The 26055-nt window shown below is 41.2% G+C and overlaps 1 protein-coding gene across 1 annotated transcript; it reads right to left on the bottom strand.

The window, feature by feature from the left end:
- Positions 1 to 1752: 1752 nt before the first annotated feature.
- Positions 1753 to 25121, bottom strand: LOC139591428 (solute carrier family 15 member 1-like). The gene is made up of 23 exons (XM_071429971.1): positions 25115 to 25121; positions 24805 to 24827; positions 21829 to 21913; positions 21604 to 21745; positions 18951 to 19070; positions 18695 to 18794; positions 18382 to 18472; positions 16467 to 16550; positions 15291 to 15373; positions 13623 to 13709; positions 12543 to 12632; positions 11288 to 11332; positions 11161 to 11190; positions 10952 to 11040; positions 9687 to 9768; positions 8795 to 8920; positions 7379 to 7528; positions 6916 to 6965; positions 6169 to 6279; positions 5929 to 6025; positions 5336 to 5482; positions 4368 to 4475; positions 1753 to 3391 (listed from the first exon to the last, which is right to left on the bottom strand). The coding sequence occupies exons 1-23, from the start codon at positions 25119 to 25121 to the stop codon at positions 3203 to 3205; spliced, it is 2136 nt and encodes a 711-aa protein (XP_071286072.1). The 3' UTR covers positions 1753 to 3202.
- Between the last annotated feature and the right edge of the window lie 934 nt (positions 25122 to 26055).

Below are 26055 nucleotides of genomic sequence, written 5' to 3'. Positions count from 1 at the left end.
ATTCAAAAAATAACAAGGTTGACTGTGGCACTTCACAATATGGTTCAGTGGGCAGGGTGGTGTTAGATCTAAGGTTGGACTTGATGATCTTGCAGGTCTTTTCCAACCTTAATGATTCTGTCATTTATGTAAGCACACAGCTACTCTCTGAAAAGCACAGGTCCTGTTTTGCTCATCTTCCAGTCCTCTCCCTCCTATACAGTCAGAGCAGGTGTTAAACTCCCTGGGATGTGGACTAAAGCCCACCTCTGGGGTTAAGGTGGTTTATGCAGAGCTTTGACTCAGGCCTAGGAAAGAGCATAGGAAAGGGATAACATTTAACAGCCACATTAGAAAACCCACTGAATTACAGCTCTCATGTTACCCTTGTGCTGTGCTAAATGACACAAAATTCTGTCCTGCAGTGGAGCCTGTAGGAAGAACAGCATTGATTGAATTAGGGGAAAATGGGGTATCTTTGATTTTTCTGAACCTCTTCCTGGTGGAGGAGGATGATTTTACTTGTTACTCCCCCTTTGCTAATTTGTCTCCCTTTCACATTTTAAGTCAAGATGCAGTTGTTTTATTACCACGATGGTCAGTGAATGTTATGCTAAAGTACTACATCAAGCTGTGAAAGAAAGAGGCAAAAGCAAGGTGTAGAGTACGTATAGGTGGCTTGCAATTGCTTCCAGGAAATTTTAAGAAACCCAACAACTTTGTACAGACATTTGTGTATAACTATGGATAAGTTTTTCCAAAGATTATGCTGCTAATAAGCCAATTTTTAAGAACAGCCAATGGCAGAGGATGGATTTACGTGGTTCAGAGAATATGACATTGAAGTATTTTAAACCAAGTGTCATTAGGCTGAGCTCAGGGGGAATAGGGAAAGAACATAGAAGCTTTACAGTATATTTGTTATATTATTAAGCATACAGACATACGCATTCCTGTATCTACCTGGCCATGGAGGAGTGCAAATTCGATTGCTAGAGGAAGGCGTCATAATTCACTACTCTTGCATATTGTTAGCTTACAATTATCAGTTCTTACTTTGATTCATTTCAGGGCATCTTCTCTGTAACAGAAAATTATATGCAAAAGACCCTCTGAGTAAGTCTCATAATCTAGTATAGTATGCTTCTGTCTAAACACTCTCATATTTAGAGGTTAACTGCACCTCTTTAATGCTTAAAACTAAGGAATTGAAAACATTTAATTTCAGCCCAAAGACCGATTCCCCACACTCAACTTCTAAACAACTTCACTGCAATGCTGAGAGGAACTACCTGGCTAGGCACAGGGATATTTTAACTTTAATTACTTAAATCCCTGTTGAAAATGAGACTAAAATCCTGTCATACACAGCTGTCTCCATTCTACCTTATAGGTAATTTTCACCTCATCAAAAAGATTCCCTATCTAATTTTACAGAATTATTGGCTTTCTAAAGATAAACCACATCCATCATGTTGTAGACAAGTTAGTGGGCTTACTAAAGTACTAAAATACAAAAGCTTATGGTTTTAGCTTTTATGGTATAAAAACTAGACACATTACCCATATTTCAAAGTGAAAAAAAGGGAGTGTTAAAATGATAAACAAACATTTCACCTGGCATGGATAGAGTAATAGGCAGAAGATGCTTCTCTACTGGATACAGTTAAGAGATAATTTATTTTGCTTAACTTGCATGGCAGAAGAAAAGCTAGCTACTCTGCCATAAATAAAGCTGGTATAAAGTTCCCTTAACTCCTCAAAGGATGGCAGGGAGCCAACGGCTCCTGTGGATGTTATAGTAGACCCTCAGTTCCATTGGCTGGGGGACATGCAGTATCACAAATCCATGGGAAAGGCTCTCCCCAGATGACCTGAGAGACCAAGAGGGGATTACTGCCTCTGGGTAACAGGACTATCTCTAACACAAGCAAAGAGTGCCTTGGACTTGCCTTTTCCAACTCCATTTGGAACTGTCTTCATGGGTGAGGGACTCTATTGTCAGTGCACATGGAGGCCTAGGTGCCACAGCTGCAGTGGGAACAGGGGGCACAGGGGCCCATGGAGCTGCAGTGTGAGCAGAACACCCGTGGCTTGAATATGGATGTCTGTGTCATCACTTGCAAACACCAAAATGGAATTGCTGTGAAATAGAGTATTGGAAGACAGGTGTGAAAGCAGCTGAAAGTCTGGCCACGCTACTGGAGGGGCCAGTGAGTCCAAGCTGCTGGAAAAAGTGTAGGATGTAGACCCTAAAGAATGAGAATTACCAAAACAACATGCACTTCATACCCTGGCACTCCATAACATGGAGCTCAGGACTGCAGGAGCAGGTCCTGTAAAGCAGCAAAATTTCATCTCCCCTAGCATAAATGTACCATAAGTGGTATGGTACATTCAAATAGAGAAGACCAGCACTGATCCACTAGCTTTAAGTGATGGAGTGTGTAGATAAAGGCACCACAGAGGTGGTATTGAGTTTTGTTACCATGCAACTGTAAGCATGTTCTTAAAACACTTTCCTTATTTTGTTGTTATGTGAGTTTTATTGCCTTTGCTTGTTCCAAAGGTCATTTGTTGTTATCATTTTACCTGAGTGGGCACGTCTAATATTAACTAAAGACATAACAGGAGTTAAATGGGCAGTTAACAGGCAGACAAAGCATTATATTACAGTGCACATCCAAGTTCCTGCCACTTGGAACACAGACAACATTTTAATCTGATCACTGCCAGAGCTTTGCTCCCATTATCTATAAGGAAGTACAAAAGAATTTAAGGCACGTGTGACCTGCTCTCTTCAAGTAACAGTGATGCTAGAGAGATCATGCAGAGAGCTTGGCTTCAATTGCTGTTCCTTGACAAGTCTTGTTTCCTTCATGATATAAAATTGAAATACAGTATAAAAATACATCTTTTCAAAGGGTCCAATAGTTCCAAGTCAAATTTCAATATTATAATGCTGTAATATTTAAGATTGAGGTACATTAAGAGTGCAACTTCTGCTGGAGTTTCTTCAGGATCCCAAATTCAGTACAAGAGAGAGACACATATTTTCCTGTTGCTTCCCTAGACAGGCTGCACTTTAGGTTAAAACAGTTTTGCTTAATGTCTTCCACAAGACATGTAATCCAGAGGTGTCATTACTGATACCCTGGTTCCTCTGACTGCAGGAGAGTGAGTGGGATTTCCATGATTTACAAACACTCCTTGAATACAGCTTTTACAGTCGAGAATCAGTTTCAACTTCCTTTTCATTGCTGTCTTGATCCTTCTTGTCTTCTTCCTTTTCTTCCTTGCTGAACTGGGCTTCAATCTCATTTGGATCAATATAGGTATAAAAAGAAGCCATGATAGCAAAAATGATGCAAACTACCAACAGCAGGGCAGCAAACAGCACATACTCTGCCCACTGCAAAGAAAGAAAACCAAAAACACACAATTCAGAATTTAGCCACCAATATTCATTTCTCAAGAATATTACACCATTTTAGTATTTTCAGGAAGGAAACTCAGAATGTGAAACTGAGTAAACATAACAAGTATCATATGGTTTTCAGGACTAAGTATTAATTAAACATATAATGCATGTTAAAGCAACTCAGAATTGAGGCTCTTTTGGCATTTCTATCTTCACTGAAAAAACAAAAATTCTGTAAATGCTGAAAAACTCTGCAACATCCATTTTCTGGAGGAACTGGGAATTGAGTAAAAGACTGAGAAGGAAACTCAGCTCCTTCCTCTTGGTCCGATCTCTAAACCAGGCTGGCACTGAGTCTGCTTACAGTTGACCTAGTGACCACAAATGTGGGCAGAGATCAGAAAAGCCTCTACCTGAAAAACCTCAACATCTCTGTTTCATGCTCTTTCTGATTTAATTTAGCTTAAACTGCAGACTGCCAGAGCAGCTTCAGAGACAAGCTCTTCCCTCTCTCAGGTAGCCATTTTAATTCATTACAGAGCACTACAAATAAATAGAAAATCTTGTACAACTGCTATTCACCAGGACAGACATAGTTTTTATGCCCCAAATAATGAGATTTGAAACCAATGAAGCCAGAAGAAGGGTTGTGGCAAGGCTGTGGTATGCAGGTGAAGGCTCATTAGCAATTAACAGAACTTTGGCAGGTCTTATTCCATTCATGCAGAATTTCAGCTCAAACGTTCACAGACTTTCTATACCATGAGAAGAAATTTACTGCAGAGATGCTGGAAACTGCTGCTTGCAAAGAAAGGAGCCTGGCAACAAGAGTTAAGGATGGCGAGTAATACGTAAGTAGAAACCTTTGCAGAAAAACTATTTGTTTTATCTGCCATCATTTCCCACTGGATTAGAACTGCTTTTTCCCAGTGTAATATAATAGCACACCTACTGCTTGCATGCTTACCTGCTCTTGGATTGCAGATACCCCAGCCACGATAAGGACAATTATGTTACCAACAGCCACAGTCAGCAGCCATCCAGCCTGCAGCACTGACTTCATGTTAGACGGGGCCTGTAGGGACAGACATTTAACTTTCGCTGGTATCATTTATTTTCTGATGCATTTACTGCAGACTTGACCTTACAATAAACACTGTTTCTCTGTGAGGAAAACAGGATTTCATGGTTTGCTAGGTTTTGGTGGTGGTTGGGGTTTTTTTTAAATTTATTTTTTGACATTAGAAATTGCTAGAGAGCTAAACAGGTCCAGAGAAGGCTTTGAGGAACAAGAGACTACTAGCACACTAACTGTAACACCTTTTACTTACATACACCAAGTAACTAACAGGTGCACAGGTGTAATTTTACATCTCAGGAACACATGGCACACATGACATGAAGAAATCGAGTGCATCACCTAGCAAATCACACCTTACAACATTTCCATCACTGCAGTTTCTAGATTCAGAATGAAGAGAAGAAATACACACAGCTACTAAAGTGGACTCAAGAGACAAAGGAATTCAAAGTGTTGAATTATAACGCTAATAAAAGCTAACAAAAAGGCTGTATGGAGTAAACGGGTGGGGAGATGAAGTGCCACTACTTCCTCATTTTATTTTTGAGAGCTCTCCAGGTTGGTTTTATTGCTGCAGTACAGTTGCACTTATTTTCAATAGATATTTACATGGGAGGAGGAAATCTGAGGACTGGTAGTCAAGACTTCAAATGATATAACTCAGCATAGCTTCATGGAAAACACCAAATCCTTGGTTAAACAGGGCCAACTTGCATCAGTCTATGCAGTCCTTCTAGGAGCTGTCAGGGACATAGGGGTCAAAGCAGCAGCACAGAACCAACACTTAAAAACAAGACATCATGGAAGATCTTAACTTGCACCAAGATTCTTACCTCAGGAAGAAGAATACCTACCTGTGAGTATGAAAATTCCAGCCCAGTGACAGAGAACAGTACTTCTGCACATGTAAGAAGAAAATACTGAGGGATCTGCCAAGCCATATGGACTGTATTTGGTGCAATATCTTCAAAGTGTGTAATGATAAGTTTTCTTTCAACACACTAGAATTAAAAATAGCATGTTAGGAACAGTAATAATGAGTGTGCACAGTTAAGGCATTCTAAGCAGTTCTATAACCATATAGAAAGTTCAGAGTAAATAACAAATAATGCACATGAAGCACTGCATAGGTAGTTATAAAAAATAGCTTTTTTACAGCAGACTTCATGCAAATCTGTAGTGTCTAACAGGGCTAAAGGTTTAAGGCCATTAGTGGTGATCAGGAATTCTTGCATTATGTTATTATTGTAACCATGATTATTTTTATAGTTAATAATAGCTTTGTGTCCTGTTTAGGATACCAGAATTCCACCATCTGTACTTAAAGATAAGAGGAAATTAAAGGATTAAAGACAAGAAGAATAATTCTACAAATGTTTTTTAATTAAAGGAAAGTATCAACATGGAAAGGAATTCTATATTGTCCATGCAACAAGTGGCAACTCACATCATCAAGTGAAATGGTATAGGCACTACCATATCCAAATTCCTTTGAATCTACTGTACAAGTGTACTGAGGCAATGAAGCCTTAATGGTATATGACCTGAAAAAGAAAAACCCAAACTCCACAAGTTCAGACCATAGGTGCAGTCAATTGTGTGCATCACATATTTTAAAAAGCTCTGTGCCCTTTTCCCAAGGACAGTTATGTCTAGGAGATTAAATAAGAATAAAGGAAATGCTTACCAGCCTGCATTTGGAACGACGCTGTAATTACTGACAGAAAGAGGTTCCAGTACTCCAAAATTCATGTCACCCATAGTAACATTGACAGGAAAACTGAAATTGTTTATGAACCTTTAAAATGGAAGAGTGATCAAAAGAGTGATTAAATACTACACAAAACATACAGGAGTCAGAGAATACAGGTTTTACTTTCAATTATATATTTGCAGCACGAGTATCGAGTCTTCCCATTTAATGCCTTTTTTTTTTAAATCAATTAACATTTTGGAAAGAACTCTAAATCTCCTAGAAATGTAGCTAATATAAAAAGCCAGTTAGACCCCCATCAGCCTCAGGAGAACATCAAAAGTGAGTCACTACTTTCAACCAGTAGGAAATGCATCTGCAAGTGGGACGTGCAGAAGAAAAGCAGAGAGGGGAGAGGTAATCTTGGATACCTCTTATCCAGGATTAAAAATGAGGTATAGATATGTAATCCATGCCATTTGTTCAATAAAAAAATCTAGGCAATGGAACGAAGTATACACTTCCAATTTTAGCTAAATTATACCCAAGCAGGTGTGCAAGATAACTTAAGTGAATCATGACCCAGACATTATCCCATCCCCTAAAACATCAAGGGAAGTGTCCAGCAAGATGTGAGTTCCTAAAGTATAGAAAACTTTACTTCAACAAGAAGAGGCTACCCAAAGACAGATTGAAGAGAGTCATACTACTGTCAAAATTTAGACAACAAAAAAGCTCTACCTGACGAGACTTTTTCCATCTTCTGGTTTTGATGTGATGTTGTCCTCTATCTAGTGGAAGAGACCATTATAAAAATATGTTGTTGGCATAAGAGAACAGCTTAAACATGCACTATTGCACAGCAGTGGAACTTAACAGAGGCTTCAGAGCAAGACTCCAGACCTTCCTCTTTAGGTTCCTACTAGCACACACATTTACTAGAAAACACTGTATAATCACACACCTAAGTCTTGGTGAAAGTGTAGTTGTCAAGGTACATAAGAAATTGGTATTTTTTTTTCTAAAGGACATCCTGGTGTACTCCCTGCAGCTTACCAGTCTTACTGGTCCAGCAGAGACAAGGAGAGACAGAGATCAAGACAATGGAAAAAAATTATCCAGAGCTTGTTCTCTCAGCCTCACACACTCCACATAGATGCTTATCAGAACATTGATTCATGTCTTAAAAAATAAGCAGACTTACCCAAGTAAAATTGATGTCCGTTGGAACCCATTTAAATGCCAAAGTGTAGCGTTGTCTCTCTAGCAGCTCCAAACGCTGAGTTTTATTTTCATTTGCAGAAATTATGTCTAATGATTGCAGCTTAGAAGTCTCAAATGTCATGTAGCCAGTCTGCAAAGACAAATTCCCATGGATTTCTGTGCAACTGCATATTTGTCTATTGAGGGAATGTTACAGGCTCTGGGAGGGTCAGAAGTTTACACATGTTACTTCTGAAGTGCCAGAAATCATGAACATCCTGTCACTTTCATTTTGATTTGTTCTCTACATCAAGCATTAATTCCATTTGATCATGATTTTTTATTAGGTTAATTTGTTACACAAGCTTCAAAGTTACATGAGCTTCCCACAAGCTTTATGGAATAGCTGCTCTATTTTCCTGTTTCTTGCTCCAGATAAATCAGGCTTACCATAACCACCCAGTAAAATTCTGTTCAGCCACAGAGGTAGCACTAGCATAATATGTGAGGCAGTATTTTTTTAAAAAGCAGTAATGCCATTTTTTAAATATTCAAAACACATTTATTCAACATAAAATACTTAAACCATTAATAGACATGTTAGCGCTACACTAAAATAGGCTCTTTGTTTTATAGGATTATCAAAAGCACTTTACAATCCACATCTGGATAATGAAGTGTCTGTAATAGGGAATGGAGCATTCTATACCTTTCATTTTCAGGTGTGTACCATGGTACATCAGTTCCCTGTCAGTATACAGTTTGGGTGCCCTTATCTTCTCCTCACAACTCTGTTCCTGTGTGAAGTGAATTTGGAGGAGGTTGGAGTAAGAGCTCTCCTCTTCAAGGGAAACAGAGCTGCAGGCTATCAGAGAACACACTTTCTAAGTTCCCTTATCAAAAGCCTGCATCAGAGCCACCACATTTTGCTGTCAATAGAACTACCAATGCTGTGCTGTATTAGAACCTGAAAAAGTTCTTTGGCAGCAAAACATGAAGCCTAATGTGTGATGTGGCCACAGAAGAAGCTCCCTGTTCAGGTAAGTCATTGCTCACAGTAATAGCAGCAACTCACTAGAGTTGAATGGACATTGACTGCAGGGAGGGGCTACTTTAGAAAATGGAGCCTTTTTAACAAGAGTGAAATTTTCATCAAGTTCCAAGTTACTTAAGTTTAATGTCAGAACAAAGTAGTAATACTTCAAATAGTTACTATTTCTTCAATCACTGTGTTTTCATTAACAATTCATTCCACAATTAAAAAAAAGAAAACATTAAAATTATTCCAGTAAAAATGTCCTAGAAAATAATCAATTTTGAACAATTCGTTAAGAATTACTCTGACTTACTCCATTCATTTTTTTCAGCTTAATTAATTTTAATTATTTTTTAATATTCCACATCTGCCCTTACTTACTTCCTTATTAGGTGCTACATCCACACTCTGAAGTTGAGGCTGGAACTGAACTGTTGCAGGAACAGCACCCAGATTTATTAATTTAATTTGAGATTGCCCAGCTGCAGGGAAAACTGGATTGCTGTTCTATAGGACAGAAAAAAAGGTAAAATGAGTGCCCTAAGTCACTTGGAAAAATTGCTATAATTACTGTAATCTTTATTATTTCATGTTGAAGATGAGCATTTGCCTGCTGGTCTGTGACTGCCTGACAGAGGAGACTGGAATCAGGTTTTGTTACTCGTCTCACAAGCTGCCTTAGGAAAGAATTCTCTCATGCTCAACAGACACCTCTAGACAGCTGCTCAGATCTTGGGATGCAATGGATCACCACCCAGAGGTGTTGCCAACATCCCAGCTACAGGGGAAGGATTCATTGGGCTCAGGCATGGCACCTCCCTTTGGGGCAAGGAAGATTAGGGGAGACAAATCCTTCCTTGAGCAAGTGTGCATCCATCACCTTTGCACCTGCTGTGATGCTGCTTCCCAGACTGTCACACTTCACCTCCAGTCGAAATCTCAGAAGAGGTCAAACATACAAAGCTGCCCTCTGGTGGGCCAAGCAAGTGTCTGGTTTCCAGCTTTTAGTCTCAGTTTAGAGATTGAGGTTGCCTTTAATGCATGATTTGTATTAACTGCAATGTGATGCCTTGCAGAATGGTGTTTGTTGCTTGTTAATTTTACTATGCTAACAACAGTACTGCAATCTATTTCCCCTCCCTCTACTTCTATGCTTATATGATTGGATCCAAATTTAGGAGTCTTGGCACATTTTCCCCTTAAACACACCTTTTTTTTTCCTGAATTACCAGCTAAATATTAATAGTAAATACTTGCATGTGGCTGAACTTACATCTATTTGCACTTGCACGAGGGCAGCAGCAACAAAAGCCATGGAGCCGAGGAACATCCCCACAGTCATCTTCTTCAGGGGCCTGGCACAACAAAAGGCACAAGAGATTTAAGAGAAGTGGCAATTCAAAGCTTCAGCTGCTTGTTTCTTCTTTCCACTCTGGGAAATTCAAATGGCCACATAAACTAGCACATAATCACCATTTGGAGGGCTGATGTTATTACAGAAAGTCTTCTGCTAAGCTCTCAATTCATAGTTACACTATCAAGAAATACATCTTTCCTGCAGCACCCTAATAACCTGTTACTCTGCATCTGCTGGGCTCAAACATTGACTGGCCATGTTTCTTAGGTTCCTGAAAAAAATCTGGTTTTGCAGGAAGAAAAAACCCAATCCAATACAGTTGTTAGCTGTAAAACAAGAAAGAGACAAGAAGATATGCCTTTAAAACCAGGGTGACCGCTTGTCTCCATATCGCTATGTTTAAAAAAGATTGAACAAAAATTGTCTGGGAAATTTATTGAATTAGGAGACATCTACTGGCATGCAGTTAAGCTGTAAGGATAGATTTAGAGTATATATGTCATTTGTAGCATCATTTATCCGGTGCAGAACACCCACAAATGAATGACAGTTCCCAGCATAGCACACACCCTAGATTTTTAACAGCTATATGGAAAAGAGCAGTGCACTTTAGCTCTCTGAAAATTATCTGAAGAACTGTATTCTCTTCTGCCTCTCCAAGCACCCTTGCAACTGCCAGAAACTTCATTAACAACATTGAAAAATAATGTCTAATACCCCCAAGGCTCCACCTAGAAGGATTCAGTAAGCCAGACTCCCAGCTGAGATTGAAGAGGAAATGTCTTGTGTCTCAGTTGATTTTAGCCCAAAGCATGAAAAATGCCAAGGATGAATGTTTATTTCTACCACCTGTTCTTCAGGAGAGAGAGAGGGGGTAGACATAAGGCATATGGAAAACAATCAAAACCATCTCTCCTGCAATCAAAAGATTTTGTCCTTAACTGAAAAACATTGTCACTCTTCTCTTAGATTCTGCTCTTATAATCTCTGATGCTTCTATATACCATTTGCACTATTCTGGATTTTTTTATATTTTGTTAAAATATTAAACCATTTGAAATACACTTCTCTTTCATCCTTAGCTAAATGCTTGCTCTTTTCTTACACTAGGGCTGGAAGAGCCAGTTACAGAAACCAATAAAAGGAGCCTCTGTTGAAATCAGATAATAACATCAACTTACGTAAAATTCAGCTTGCATTTCTTGATTAAAGGATAAACCAAAGAATCTACAACTGGGACCATTATAACAATCAGGATTGGATTCACAATCTGAGGAAGATGAACATGAGAGAAAAATTAAGTATTTTCAAAGTGCATTTTCTTAGTAAGGGCAATATATGTACAATCTTTCAGAAGTACTTGAAATTGGCAGAAAGAAAATTAACATACCTGCATTTGGTCTGGTTGAATTTGAAAACCCTTCGGAAGAAAAAAAGAAATAATTTTTAATATTGTGACAACAAATAAAACGGGTCTGAAAAGTGTTAAAGAAAAAAATGAATAAAAAGTAACCTACAAAATCCCCATTCATGGCTGTGGCTTGCAGTGTCCATCTTGACCCCTTAATAAGAGAAGAAAAAAATTAGGTGTCACAGTAAATCAATGTTCTAAAGGTCCTTTTGAATTGTTTTCCTAAGTGAAGTGTTGGAAAAGACATGCAATACAAGAAAAAGTAAAGCTAGCTTGCTATGGGAGCATTCTTAGTCTGCAAAGTAAACCTTTGAACAAAGTGAGAGCCATGGCCCATTCCACTTCCTTTACTTTTGTGAAATACAGCAGAAAATAACTTAGATGCAGAAATCAGCTGTAGAGGGGGCAGAGCCATCCTGTGCAGGGCACTGCTGGGTGCTAGGCACAGGAGCCACCCTGGAGCCAGCCTGAGCCCCAGCAGCCCCCATATCCCACTCAGCCATCCTTCCTTCCTTCCCAGAGCCAGAGGACAAGCCAGGGCCTGACCTGCCTGGAGCCCTCTGCCCCAGAAACTGCCTGTGGCTGGGACAGGCGGGGCAGGCTTCAGGCCTGAGCCCAGCATGGGACAAGAACGCTACTGCTGCATCTGTGACAAGATCCTTCAGCCACCCACGGAGATATTACCCAGGGAATGAGTACTGTGCTCTGAATTTCATAGCAGGAATTCAGAGCTCCAATTGCAACAGGACACACTGGCAGCTACAGCTCACGGGCACTGGACTGAAGCACTAGGACATGGGGAGTCTGGAGCAAGCTTCCTCCAGTCTGACTTGGATAAGGTTTTCAGCCCCTGGCTCTCTCAAGCATCTTCCTAAATTCCTACTTCAGTGCTTAACTATAACTGATGCTTTTGTGAGTCTTGAGCACCCAGTTCACCAAGTGAATGGGAATTACAGGCTCACACTTCTGCTTGAAGGTCTAAGGTATTTATAACAAGCTGTGAGTGATTAAGCAAACTGGCATCCAGATCATTTAAACCCTGGTTCTCCAGCTCATTTACACAAGGACCCTAAATTTCATCTGACAATTGAAGAAACATTAGTGCTAAGAGAGCTTTAAATTACTGTTTCATCCCCTGAGTCCCAGGCTGATAGAAGATTTGGAGAGGCCTCAGTCACTGAATCTGTCCTGGGTGTACTCAGATAAACCAAGATTACCCTTGGCTGCAGATCCTCTTGTACTGACATGACTCAGTGACTACCCTTTTGCAATAAAACCAGAATAAAAATTTGTTTTTCCACGCTCCCATAGAGACTGACTTGGTACCGCTCTAGTTACCAAGCCAAACAATTTCTACTTACCTGCTGGTCAAAAACTGCCCAGAACATGGGGAGAGGGATGTAAAGGAAAAGCACCCTCAACACCATCTTTATCTGAGCAATCAGTCGTTTCTGCAGAAAATAAAAATTACACAAGAGGAATTAATTTAAAAATGAAAGGGGAGAAAGAAAAAAAAAGAGACAGTTCCAGACTGCTACTCACATGACAGCAACAGGTAAAGACCCATCATGTAATGTTTACCCACACATTCAACTTTGCATGTTGTGGCTATATCTGATGACTTCTGTTAAAACAGTACAAAGTCTGCTTGTGTGGGAAGGGCTGCTGGTTAAAGGTGTCTGATATCAGAAAGACTTGGGCCTCTTTACATGTACACTGATGGCAGCATGAGATTCAGCACTTAGTGAAGTGGGCATTTGAGCAATAGGCAACTGAGGAATTTCACAGAAGAACAAAGCATACAGGCAAAAGTAAAATAAAGGTGACAGGCTAAGGTTTGTGCTGGCGTTGGCAACAGGGCAGAGAGGATAGTAGGCAAGGGACAAGTTGGGAACTATGGGATACAAGGTTTTGAGAGTCATGATAAGAAATTGTACTGAGTGTGGAAGGGATGCAGTTTAAGTGTTCACCTACTTAAACTGAAATTCCAAAGCATAATTCTGATGTTTCATACCAAGAAAAGTATTATGGCCCTGTGCATTAACAATGACAGGCAGCATCACTTCCCTTTTCCTCTCTGCAGCCATGAGATATGGGAAATAGAGAAGGAAAGATAATGCTTGCTATTTCCCTAACCTAAAAACTTAAATGTTTCTATTTGTTTGGCAAGGGAAAGTCTTTTTTTTTTTGTCTCCCTTCAATTTCCCTGGAGAGCCTATGATTACACAGAGCATTGAGTCACACAGCTCTACTTTCTCCCACAGGAGCTGAGGAGATAACCTGCAGTGCCAGGAGAGCACTGAGGTTTGGCCACATCAGCTACTGAATGATGGAGAGGCCCAAAACTATTTGCCCAGTGCATGAGGCAATGGATCAGAGCAGCCAGAGAGAAGCTGAGGGTCAGCAGATGCCACAGCACAGGAGGCTCCCCCAGTACTTACATCGTACTTGTCACTTGCCCAGTCCAGCCAGTGCTCTCTCTTGGGGAACTCCTTGCTGCGATGACGAAACCTGTTTTTAATGGCAAACTGAGGAGAGATAGAATTATGTTTCATGGCACTACAAATACTTGAAACTACAAACTGCTTTGTCATTAGAGATGACGCTCTCGGCTTCTTGTGTTTAGAGGGTGCTAAAGGTGACTCGACTTCTGTTACCCACTCCAGTCATCTAGGGGATTGTTGTTTTTAAGGCCTCACACTGCATAACCAGCAGAGAATGCACTTGGGGTTAGGTGGACCAAACAGCTCAGAGCAGTCCCTCTCCATGTGCATTGCTGTGAGGAGCTGGAAGATCTGCCTTCTTCAGGCTTACTTTTATACACAGCAGTAAACAGAGTAGTGTCATATGCACAGGTTTTCAGAGCTGCATAGCTGTAGGAGAGAAGCTCCTATAACAAGCTCCATTTGTAGGTATGTCTCACCCCTTGACATTGAATATACACAAATATGGTCCCAAAGAACTCCTAAGATTTTCTGCATAGAATAGCATTTACAGCCAAGCTGGGCCTTAGGAGCCACACGCTAAGTAATGGCCAAAGTCACCTACAGAGATTTGGTTTTGACAGTGCTTACAAGACAGGCAATAGGCTGAGCTGCATAAAGATGGCAGATCTGTAGGCGTGTGTTGATTTGGCATGGCCTGACTTTTAGTAGTGGGGGAGTGCCATAGCTTCCACCATGTCTGACAGAGCCACTCTCTGATAGCTCTGAAGATGGACACGCTGCTGGCCCAATTTGGGAGGTTGGTAATGCATCTGTGATGACATATTTAAGAAGAAAGAACAGGGCATGTGCAGTTTTTTGCTCAGAAGTGGGGAAGCGCCATGTTGGCACTGCCCACAGCAATACACCTTCAGCAATACCTTTAGATTTGAACCTGTTTTGCCTTTGGAGTGGTTTTTTTTTTCCCCCAGTCCTTGTCTCAACTCATGAGCCCTTCTTTGATCTTTTTCCCTCTTCTTTGCCCAACTGTAGGAAAAAAAGCCAAGCAAATTACTCGCATGCCAGGCATGTGTGCCTGGCATTTGGCCAATGTCAAATCACAACAATGGAAAATGAAGAAACTCAGAGATGAATAAATATCATCTCAAAGTTGAGGCTCTTCAAAGTTGGGACCTGCAGTGCTATTCATGTAGATCCCACTCCTTTCCTTGCAGGATCACTCTGATGTGCAACCCCAAGAATTTCCTTAACACAGTGGGGATCAATAAAAGCACTGTAAATAATCTTCTTCTACTTCTAATAAGTAATAAGTTTTTGCTGATAAGATGCACTAGTAGCTCTGCTCTTGACTCAGCTCAAGGCATGTTTGTCTCTTTCTGCATAAAGGGGCACAAATGTGGAAGGAATGATTCCCACAAGTTGGGAGAAGTTCTTACATAACACTGACACCTTATTTTGTTTCCTATGTGTATAAATTCGCATATAAATCAAGATATGCATAAAAAGCCACCCTAAAAGTGGAGGTGTCAGTACAAAGCCTTCTGTAATAAAGCAAAAACCTTCAGAAACGTTCCTCATATTAAGACAGATTTCTGATTTAGGCACATTTACAGAACAGCTTTAGGAATGGCTGCCAGGGGTTTGGGGAATGTAAGCAGTACTTACTCCAACACATTTGGAAACTTCAAGCATTACATTTCCTTGTGGTTTAACTTTCTTGTACATTCTGCTTCCAATTACAAACACAACTACAATATGCAAACAGAAAAGCAACTCAGGATTAAATTAAAATAGTGGCAAATAATTTGGTACGGAAACTGCAAGTCAAGGAGGTAAGCAGGGTGGGAATAAGGCTCCCAAGAAGCAATGCAATTGCCTATTCACATGCTATCATACAGTAAGACCAATCAAATTAATACCAGCAGATTGCTTCTATTCAAGACAAAAAACTAAATCTGGAAACTCTTACAGTAAGTGCTCAGTGGGAGGTTTGCTCAACTGAGGGATGGTCAAAACGAGGGTATTTAGGACCTTGACCCTGGCCTTGCTGTAGGGGCTCCTTTTCAGAAGCTCATGATGCTGCAGCTCACATCATGCAGGGACACACAAGGCTCTGCCTGAACTGCTGGACTGGCCAAGGTGTCCCCTGCTCCCAGGCACGTTGCTCAGCCTCATCATCCCACACACAGGGCAGGACACAGGCAAAGCCCAACAGCCACCATCCAGCCTGGGCTGGGCTCACGGGCAAGGCGAGGTCACTGGGAGCCAGGTGGGCTCCCAGTCAGGACCAGGAAGGACAAGGACCATGAGGGATACTGTAGTACCTAATGGCACCCCCAGTTTCTTGGGCAGCAGTAAGGCTCAGGGAATGCCCTATAGCACAGCTGGTAAAAATCCAGGTGTTTGAGAAGTACTGACATGTCAAATACGGGATTTCTCCAGCTCAAGGACAGTCACACAGTTTATAATCTTGGACTAGAGATAATAGCCAAAACACATATTTTCTGAGAGTTCTCACCCCACATTCTAAAGATCAATTTGTACACACCAGTAATCCAAGAAACACTGACAGTAATTCACATAATGGACAGAATTCAAGGAGATGTTCATGCCTCAGTCCAGCCCCATCCAACTCTCCGGGCAAATCAGACTCTTCTATGAAAGTGAGTGCTCTAGATTAATCCCACCCATCTTCCCACCCAAGAAAAAAATTAAGTGAAAAATCACAGAAATGATCAGGTATTAGAGGTCAATAATTGGGAATTTCTATCACACTCCCATTATTCTGAGATTGTTATCATCTAATTACCAAGGCAACAGGATGGCAAGAGATTCACCTACCCAAGGCAACAGCCATGAGGATAGCAGGAACTCCAAAAGCGAGGGGGTAACATTCCTGTTTGCTATGAATGCCACACTGTGAAGCTGAAGTAAAAATAACATCAAATAAAAGTCCCAGTCAGCACTGCTGATGTTTCCCATATGGTTTCTGGTCTTTGCATTCACTGAAAACTCTCGAGGGAACAACAAATCAGTCCACAGACACCCTCAGAGTGGAGGATCAGTATCCAACTTATCTCTCATTATTGGAAAGGGGATTTATGTACCACAGAACAGCTCAGGTTGGAAGGGACCTCTGGGCATCATCCAGGCCAAGTGCCCTGCTCAACTAGGGCTACCTGGAAGCAATTGTCTAGGACTCTGTCCAGATGGCTTTTGAGTATTTCCACAGATGGAGACTCCGCAACCCCTCTGGGCAGCTTGTGCCAGTTGTTGATCAGCCTCAGAGTGCAAAAGCGTCTCCTGATCTTCAGAGGGAACCTCCTCTATTTCAGCTTCTGCCCATTCCCTCTTGACCTGACAGTGGGTACCACTGAGGAAAGCCTGGCTCTGTCCTCTTCATTTCCCATCAGGGACTTTTATACTTGGATAAAATGCCCCCTTTGCCTTCTCTCCTCCAGGCCAAACAGCCTAATGCCTCTCAGGATCTCCTCACAGGAAATTTACATCTAGTTTTACACTGAGACAAAGAATTACACTGCAAGGGTCAAAAGCATGTCCTTAGTGAGAAAGGAACTAGATTACAAAAGTTTTGGGCCAAGTTCATAAACAAAGATTCTAGTGATGTAAGTGTAGCTTGTTGAAACAAAATCACAATCACCAGCCCCCTCCCCTCCTTGGCATTTGTCACAGATTTGACTCTCACTGACTTCAGCACTATAAAATAAAAGACTAAACAAAATCATTACATTCTTCACCATACTTCTTCTAAGAGGAGAATTAGATAATATGGTTGGGAAAAAATGGTAGCTTGCAGATAACTCATGTCTTGATTTAGTTGTATAAGTCTTCTGGTCAAACCTTTCCAGGCAGAAACTGGTTATCACTTCCCTTATCTCATTTTGTCATTTTTTCCCAGGGAATTTTTCACCCTGAATCAGCAAGGAAGTAAGCTACATGCTGTGCCTCATGCATCTCTATTTCCTTTTTTGGGAAAGGTTAGAATTTGCTTTAAGCAAACACCTAAAGCTCTTCTACAGAGTCTTTTCCAGTCACGAAATCCAAAGGCCAGAAGTTCAGCCCGGTGCTTTTGGGGTATTCCAGAATTCACAGGCTGTTTCCTTGCTTTTGACAAAAGCAGCCTTGTGAAACTGCTGGCAAGTGCCTCCATACAGCACCATCTGTGCAAGCTTGCCACAGAAATCCATATGCATATAGGTTAGCAAAATGCTGGGTTTTGTTTAGGATCATGCTATTCTTCACAAGCAAAAGAGAACATAACTTTCTTATTTAACAATACGAAAAATTATTTACTTTGTCACATGGATTCATATATTTCTACATGCAGAGATGCTTCTGTACTTAGCATGGGAACATTTCCAGAGCAGAAGGCTCTCTCTTCCCCTTCCTTTCCCAGGAAGCAATACAATTCTTTCAAGTGTGATACTTTCAAGGTATTGGAAGATGTGACACATTTGTACCTTAGTGGAATTAAAACGTGCAGTAGGCATGCAAGCTGCTAGTTCCAGCATGTCTTTTCAGATCTAGTACTTCTGACCCTAAAGGCAATGAAGGTTTTCAACTGGCTTGTTTTTGAGAGTACCTCATCTCTGAGAAGCTGGATGACACACTGAAGACTATTTGCTAGATAACTCCAGTGTGTCAGAGAACAGAACCCGAACTTTAACCGGACTGGACTGCAATCCAACACACCTTTTCTGGTGTTTAACAATTGTCAACAAACATGTGACCTTACCTCTGATAGTTGGAGTGATTAAAGTAGATAAAAGACTTCCAGCATTAATGGACAAATAAAAGAGAGAGAAGAAGGTACTTCTTTGCTTTTCCTACAGTAAAAACAGAAAGATGTTTAGAAAGGCTTAGCCACAACCACATTGATGTGCCTAGATCAAACCTGTTTTCGAAGTTCAAGACAAATAATTAGCAAGCTCCTTTTTCAGCTCCTCAGGAAAACCCATGCATCTATCTAAACATGTATAATATTAGAGTACTATAATAGTCAAACATTAGAGAATCTGTATAACTGAAAACCTGAAAGACATTGTTACCTGATCTTCTTCAAACTGATCTCCACCAAATGCTGACACACATGGTTTGATCCCACCAGTACCTAAGGCAATAAGGATCAAGCCAACCATGGACAGAGCACTGGAACAAAGGAGAAAAGGAAAAAAAATCATTTTGGGTTAGTTCTTACAGCATATACAATAGACTGGTTGAAAGACAGCTGAAATTCAACTAACAAACTTAAGTTGTCTCATCTTTCACCTGCCTGCAATAAAAAATGTGTACAAGGCAACTCACATGTTCACTGCGATAGCATCGGGAGAGCCATCCTGGTTGTGATCCGTCAGGTCATTTATGGAGCCCACAGACAGCACTGTCTGCCCAATGGCATAGACAATGGACAGGTAGAGAATGGTCCTGTTGTCAAGACAGGAGATACATTTTCTTAGATATGTTAACTCACCAACACAAAGATAATTCCACAGCTAATGCAGACTTCTGCTTACTTTAAAGAGTCCTAGTAATGAAAAAAACTAACAGACACAATAAGTTATGGACTGAACTTGTCAGAAGCTACTATAAAAATCAGGTCACATGCCACAGCCACCATATTTCTATTCTTTTATTATTATTATTCTACGTAGCCTTTAATTAATTAAGGTAGCCTTTAATTAATTATGATAACATGCTAACAAATGGATTCTATAGGTCACAGTATCTAGGTCACAGTATCTTCAGTGGTTGCCTTTTTAATGACCAACTCAAGAATGCTATTTTCATATGTTTTTATATGCTGAAGATCAAATAGACTACTCTGCAAAACTAAAATCTACAATTTACACTGATTTAAGTATCATTAAGCATTCACTGTGTTATTTTAGATTTTAGTTGCAGGAGTAAAAAAAAAAAAGAAAAATCAAAAATCTGCTTCACACATGGCAATACCCCTGAAATACTGTTGTGAACAAACACTCTATAACCCCACCTTCTTCGCTGTAAGAGTACCAACATTTTTACACTCCGATCTGATTAAGAGCTGCACTGAAGAGTGCAGGCTGCAGGCTTTCAGCCTGACTACCTTGGCTAGGAGGTGCCTAGGACAATAGTACTGCATATTCAAGGTCTCCCACCCTGGCTTTAGGGTCCAGTCCTCTTTTCTGTAAGTAAAAGCATGTTCCATTTACACTTTGTTGGAGCTTTAGTACACGGCTGAAGTTTAACCCATGTTCACCTGTGTCCTTGGGTGGGCCTCCATTCAATAGGCACAGACACAGGTCTCCAGGTTGGAGGAAAAGCAGGAGAAACACAATGCAATGATGTGAAATTATTTACAAACCCAGCTTTCAGGAGTGGTCCCAAATCAAGTGCAAGGTAGGAGAATGAAGGACAATGCTCAAAGACCTAGAACAATCCAGCTATTTGACATAGGCAAGAGATCCTCACAGCAAGCTTGGAGCAGCGCCCTGACACAAGAGGGAAATTGACCAAGTTCCCCTCACTTTAAAACAAGGTTTCTCTGACTTAAAATTGACCTGACCTGTAGTGTAGTAAAAAATTCTATAAAGCGGGGCAACATGGAGTCTGCTGTTTAGTGGTATTTAATAGACACAGTTTAATGGGGTGCTTTTTTTTTAATAGCACTGCCATAGAGTTACTTTATTTACCTAACAACCTGGGTAAAAGTCTGCAATTAAAGTTCAAACTGAGCTGATCAGGAGTGAAACTTCTGGGTTTTATTTGTAAGGCTTACAAACCCACTGCAAAGACTTACATAATTGGCACTGCATTGATGGCAGACAATTAAAAAATAAATGTGGGTTCTGTACTATTTTCCCCAAGAAATTCACATCCAACCATCTGTGAGCTGGTCCCATCACATTTCTTGACAGACATTGCACCAAGTACATGGACTGTGGACAATTGGAGCCTCTACTTTAGGGGTCCTTAACAGTGCCTAGGTTATCTCCCTCTTGACATCATAGATTTTTTTTTAAAATTCTTGTTTAAGCCTTCCTCATGACACCTTGCTGCATTTTTGGGTGTTAATACCTAATGGCATATCCTAAAGCATGTTTTCCCTTGATTAAGCCATCCTAGCAAGCTCCTGTTAAGGGTCTGGGCCTTTCAGGTGCAGCACAGGCATATCCAAGTACCAAAGGAGAAGAGATGCAAGCTCTGGAAAGTGTCATCTTGATAAAACATGAAAAAGCCAAAATAAATTTTAAAAATAATCCACAGCATCTAGACAAGCAAGTGCACAATATATTTAGGCTGCAATCTCTAAGACATCCAGCTAGTTACAGTGAGTTTGCACTGCTCAGAGCAGCTGCACAGAGCACACAGGGCTGTGGTCGCAGCCCTGGGCTCCCAGGGGCTGTCCCTACAGTGGAAGAAGACAGTGCAGCTGACTGCACAGCACATCTCCAATATCTGGGAGACCTTTGGCAAGTCCGCTCACACGCATGGCTCATAACCCTCCATAAAATCTTTACTGTTCTTTCTCTCAGGCAAAGTAAACACTTTTAGAATCAAAACATCAGGAAAGCAGAGGGAGATAAAGCTGTTGGAAATGACCTGGTCACATCACAAAGCACTGCAGTGGTACTATCCTGATCAGTATCTATTTTCACAGCTCAGTGAATATTCTCTTTAGTTTTGCTTACGTTTTGCCCAGGTGAGAGGAAAAACATGCAGCATGCTGGGAAAGCATGTTACCACCCTTAACCAACTAGCAGATCTGGAACATTTGTTAATTCACAGTGCAGTTTCAAGTCTGAGCTGAATCAGTGAAAAACCTCATTCTCTGGTGAAATAAAACACACTATCCTGGAGTAGGCAACACCAGCTCTGAAGCTGTTGTTCACAGCTGCACTTTTAGGTGATGATTTAAGTAATACTGGTTTCAGATGAGCTTTCAAGATCTTTGGCTGCTTTCTGAGGAAGCACTCACTTAAACTTTCCCAGCCAAGAGTCTGCAATGATGGCTCCAAGGATCGGCGTCAAATAACACAGAGCAACAAATGTGTGGTAGATGGCAGTGGCAAAGTTGTCATCCCAGTGTAGGAAACGTGTGAAATACAAAGTGAGCACAGCTGTAGGAAGAACAACAAAACAACAGGTTAAAAACCCAAGTCAGGCCTGGGCAATGCTCAGCGCAAGGAGACAAGGGACATACCTTTCATGCCATAGTAGGAGAACCTCTCGCAGAACTCATTGATGACAATGAAGAAGATGCTCAAAGGGAAGCCAAAGCAGAGCACCTAGAGGCAAGAGACAATGTGAGCTCAGAGCTGTGCAACCCACAGCTCAAGCAAGCTCAGCATGGACTCAGTGGGAGTGGTAGGTACTCAGGGTCTGTACACTAAACAGGCTTCTGTGGGATGACAGTAGTTTACCTGAACCAAGAGCCAGTTTACCTAAACCAAGAGCCAGTTGTCACTTTCCTCTCTTGGTTCCCAGAGGTCTGCACACCTCTCATTTTGCAAGGGACCTTTAGCAATGCTAGAAATGACCTGCAAGTGTTGCACTATGCACCTTTGAGGTCTCCAGCACCTAAGCCTTACAGCAATCTTGACTGGTATCTAAAAATATGCAAAAAGCCAATGTTTCTGGAAAAACAAAAAATCAAACCCCAAGGCCAACCAAAAATACACCAAATCCTTGCAGGATACCAGTTAGAAGCTCAGGGCTATTTTTAAGCACCTGTGATTAAAACAAATACACATTTAAACTTTTCATTCAGGCAAATCCCTGAGGAAAACTACCCATCCTTAAAAATACTCTGCCTGATGAAGAATCCTTCATTTCTTCAGACCTGATAACAAAACAGACTTTATTCCTAACCTGAATTGACATGGCTTTGGCTGCCAGGTTCACTGAGCCTTCACCTGCTGCAACAGGCTTGTCCATGGTCATCATCATGCAGTTCTTGCCATTGAACCAATGCTTTAAAAGCATACATCAGTACAAATCTGACATGGTCACTAGAACTGCAACTTTAATTTCTGATCACCTACTTGTCTTCACAGAGTGGATGAATATATAATTTCTAAAAAAATGAGTGGGGATGCAATTTAAACATAATCCTACCTTTTAATCTTTTTATGGGTTTAACCCTGCAAGTAGCAAAGAATCACATTTTAAAGACATTTCCACAGGCAAAGGAGTTCTTCTCCATGCCCAAGTTTATTTAAAAATGTCATTGTTTGGTTTGCAAAAGTTTAGGAATCCAACTAACCTTTATCTCATGTGAAACAGGAAGAAGTTAACTTTGCAGATCAAAAGGAAAAAACCTGAGACAGGGAAATCATGCCTGACACAAGTAAATTGGAGAGACACTCTCTCCAGCAAAGTCTCAACAAACAACGCAACACTTGGAGACTTGGGTGCTACAACAGGCTTTTTTTGGGAATCCTACAAAATAAATGAAAACAAGAGAGTGGCAGGAGCATTGTTGCCTGAACTGACTCAGTCGTGAGGATGCCTGAGCAGCGTTGACCTTCGCTGTTTGCAGAACCAAGTACATACTGCATATCCTCCCCATGGTTTGATAAGCAGGCTTTCACATCAAGAACCCAATCTCAGCTGAAGCAAGTGCCAGGTGGGACTCCTCCAGCTTTAGAGCCCACAGATTTTGAGCCCTAAATATAAACTTGTCACTCTTGATTTATCACATCCTTCATGGGCTGAAAGAGGTGTCTCCAAAGGAAGACAATTCACACGTATCCATCGATTAGATAAAATTCACTTGAGCTTGCCCATTTCCTTCAGCTGAAGGCAGCAGGAAGTTTGGACAACTACTCCCAACTTGGATACAAGTGCTGAAGGGCTGGAGCTCACCCAGAAGAATGCCTTGTGCCCCATCCACACAGCATTCCCCTAAGCCATGCAAATGGTCACAGGATGGAGAATCACACACTGAAGTTTTGCTTCAGCACATGTTAAGTTGGTTACTGAAACCCAGGCTGTGTGACTTGTAATTGGGAATAGCCCAGGTGGAGAGGAGGCAGCGTCTGCTCCTGAAGCAGAACAAAGACCTCCCCATGTCTTTTCTTGCCTACAGAGGAAAAGACAAAGCAGTCCTGGCCCAGGAACTGGTGGGACCCATCTCCACCTGAATTTTACAAAAGCTCACTAAAATCTTTTGACCACCCTGGTCACAAACCTCTCCAGTGTTTTGCCATCACCCTACACAAGACCTTATTCTTTAGGAGGGTGTTACATGCTGGTCTGGGGAGGTCACAAGCACCAAGGCTAGATTTTTGTTTCAAGCCACCACTGCTTCTGTGCCTGGTGGAGCTGTCCTGCACTCCCATGCTGGCACAGCAACCACTGCTGAGTTTTTTAGTGGCTGCTCCAAACTGGAGGGGGTCTGCATGTCACAGCTGGAGCTGAGCATGGACAGGGCCATGCAAGAGAAAGCTTCTGGGTCTTTCCCAGGTGACAGGCCTTCTGTTTTTCCAAGTTGATACAGGCAGGCGACTATACAATTAATCTTTGCTAATATATAATGCATGCTTGTCCTTGTTTTGCACCATACTGTCCTCCATTACAGTATTCATGTGCCCATACACACATCTACCAAAACCTTTTCTGTTGTTACCCTCATTGGTCAGGAAGCATCAGATCCACCACCAAAAGGTAACCTGAAGGTTTTATATGTTTTATAATCCCCTCTGTAACCTCACCCTGCCCTGGGGATGCCACCATCCTGCTGCAGAGCTCTGACTTTGTCTGCTGAGGGAAAGTCTGTGGAGTAAAATCTTGTAAGGTAAGAAATACAAAGGCAGAGTTAGGGTTCCTGAGACACATGTCATTAACAGTTCAAAGATTCAAGAGCAGCTGCAGTTCAAAGATTCAACTCAGCTGCAAGAAGGATGGGCTCCAGGGACCAATCTCCTCCTTACCAACATCTGCTCAGTCAGCAAAGGCACTACAAACATTTTATCAGAGTGGTTAGCAAATTAATGCTTAGCTACAATTTAATAAGTTACTGGGCTGCTTTTGGACATTTGCCAGTAAGTCTTTATTGTATACATTTAATGTATGTTTATAGGGTGATTTTTATTTTGGGCACTGCTAAAATTACCATAACAATGTAACCCAAAGAGAATCAGTAGAGCAACTCTTTATGTGGGAAAATAATACTTACCGACTTGCCAGTAGTTTTTCCACCTGTGGAAGGAAAAAACCAAAATAAAAGTTAATTGCAACTAATAATTAATAATGCCTTGAAAGGAATGGAAGATTCAAAATAGGTTCAACTCTAAATACATATTGAAATATAAACACAGTACTGGTCAGGGTGAGTAAATTTTCAGTTTATTAAAGGGAGACTTTTCATACTTATTAGGCAAAACTTCACTTGACAGCCTTTGGTTCTTCAGAGGGTGCATGAATTCCTACACTCCCAGGAGAGGCCCAAAGGGACTGAGGAGGCAAAGCATCCCATGGCTGCTCACCACACATCGTTCAAGGGGGTGGTAAACCAGCCACCCACAGATGATGAGTTCTGTAATGACTCACTCTTGGGGATGTTACCTTAAAGGCAAGTCAAGATTAAAGAATAGGCTCGAGATGCCCTGCCAGGCATGGAGGTCAAGTCCTGGAAAGGGATTTATAGAGGACTGAATATAAAGCCCCAAGTGAGTGATCCACTTTAGCAGGCACTCCCATAACCTGAACCCTTAACCTGGGAAGACCTGAAAGAGCAGAGGGGTCCCATTGAGGGCAGCAAGGGCAGACAGCTGCTTGCAGCCCTGAAGTCACTTCCAGCTGCTCTTGGCAGGCCTTCTACCCCTGGCAGCACTCCAAGTAGAGCCCTGCAGGGCTTCCCCAACTCAGGAGACAGGCTTGAAGGCTGAGCTTTCACTGTGTCAGATAAAGGCTCTGGGCCCACATAGGATTTCCACAAAGATTTTACATAAAACACATGAGCAAGCTCATTAAGATAAGAAAAAGTACAAGAAGTGAACTTTGAAATCCCTGCTTGTAAATCAAGTCTGGCCATAATACATCTATAAGGTCATAATACATCTTATAATACATAAGAAAAGTATGTTTGCGAAAATCATTATTTAGTCCATAGTCCACAACAGAAAACAGCTGACAGCAACACTGACGTTTTTGACACAATATTAAATCAAGTAAGTCTTCAGAAATCACTGAAAGAGATTATTCCAATTCTTTCCTTTGCTGTGGACAAGCACCTTCATAACAAAGACAGCAGTACTATGCAGATGATTCAAGAATATATTTTCTTAGGGAGCAAGCAACATTCTGAAAGTGCTAACAGACCCAGTTCAGGGCACATGTGGCTACACGAGTTATTGAAGTTATTGGCAATGTCCCTTCCACAACCCACCAGAGAAGATACACTGAAGGATACCAAGGTGTCAGCAAT

Source organism: Agelaius tricolor, unplaced genomic scaffold (genome assembly GCF_023055355.1).
Source record: "Agelaius tricolor isolate 1412-34295 unplaced genomic scaffold, bAgeTri1.0.p SCAF_7, whole genome shotgun sequence".
Lineage (NCBI taxonomy): Eukaryota > Metazoa > Chordata > Aves > Passeriformes > Icteridae > Agelaius > Agelaius tricolor.
Note: the sequence above shows the minus strand (reverse complement) of the source record. Positions and strands in the feature narration are given on the sequence as shown.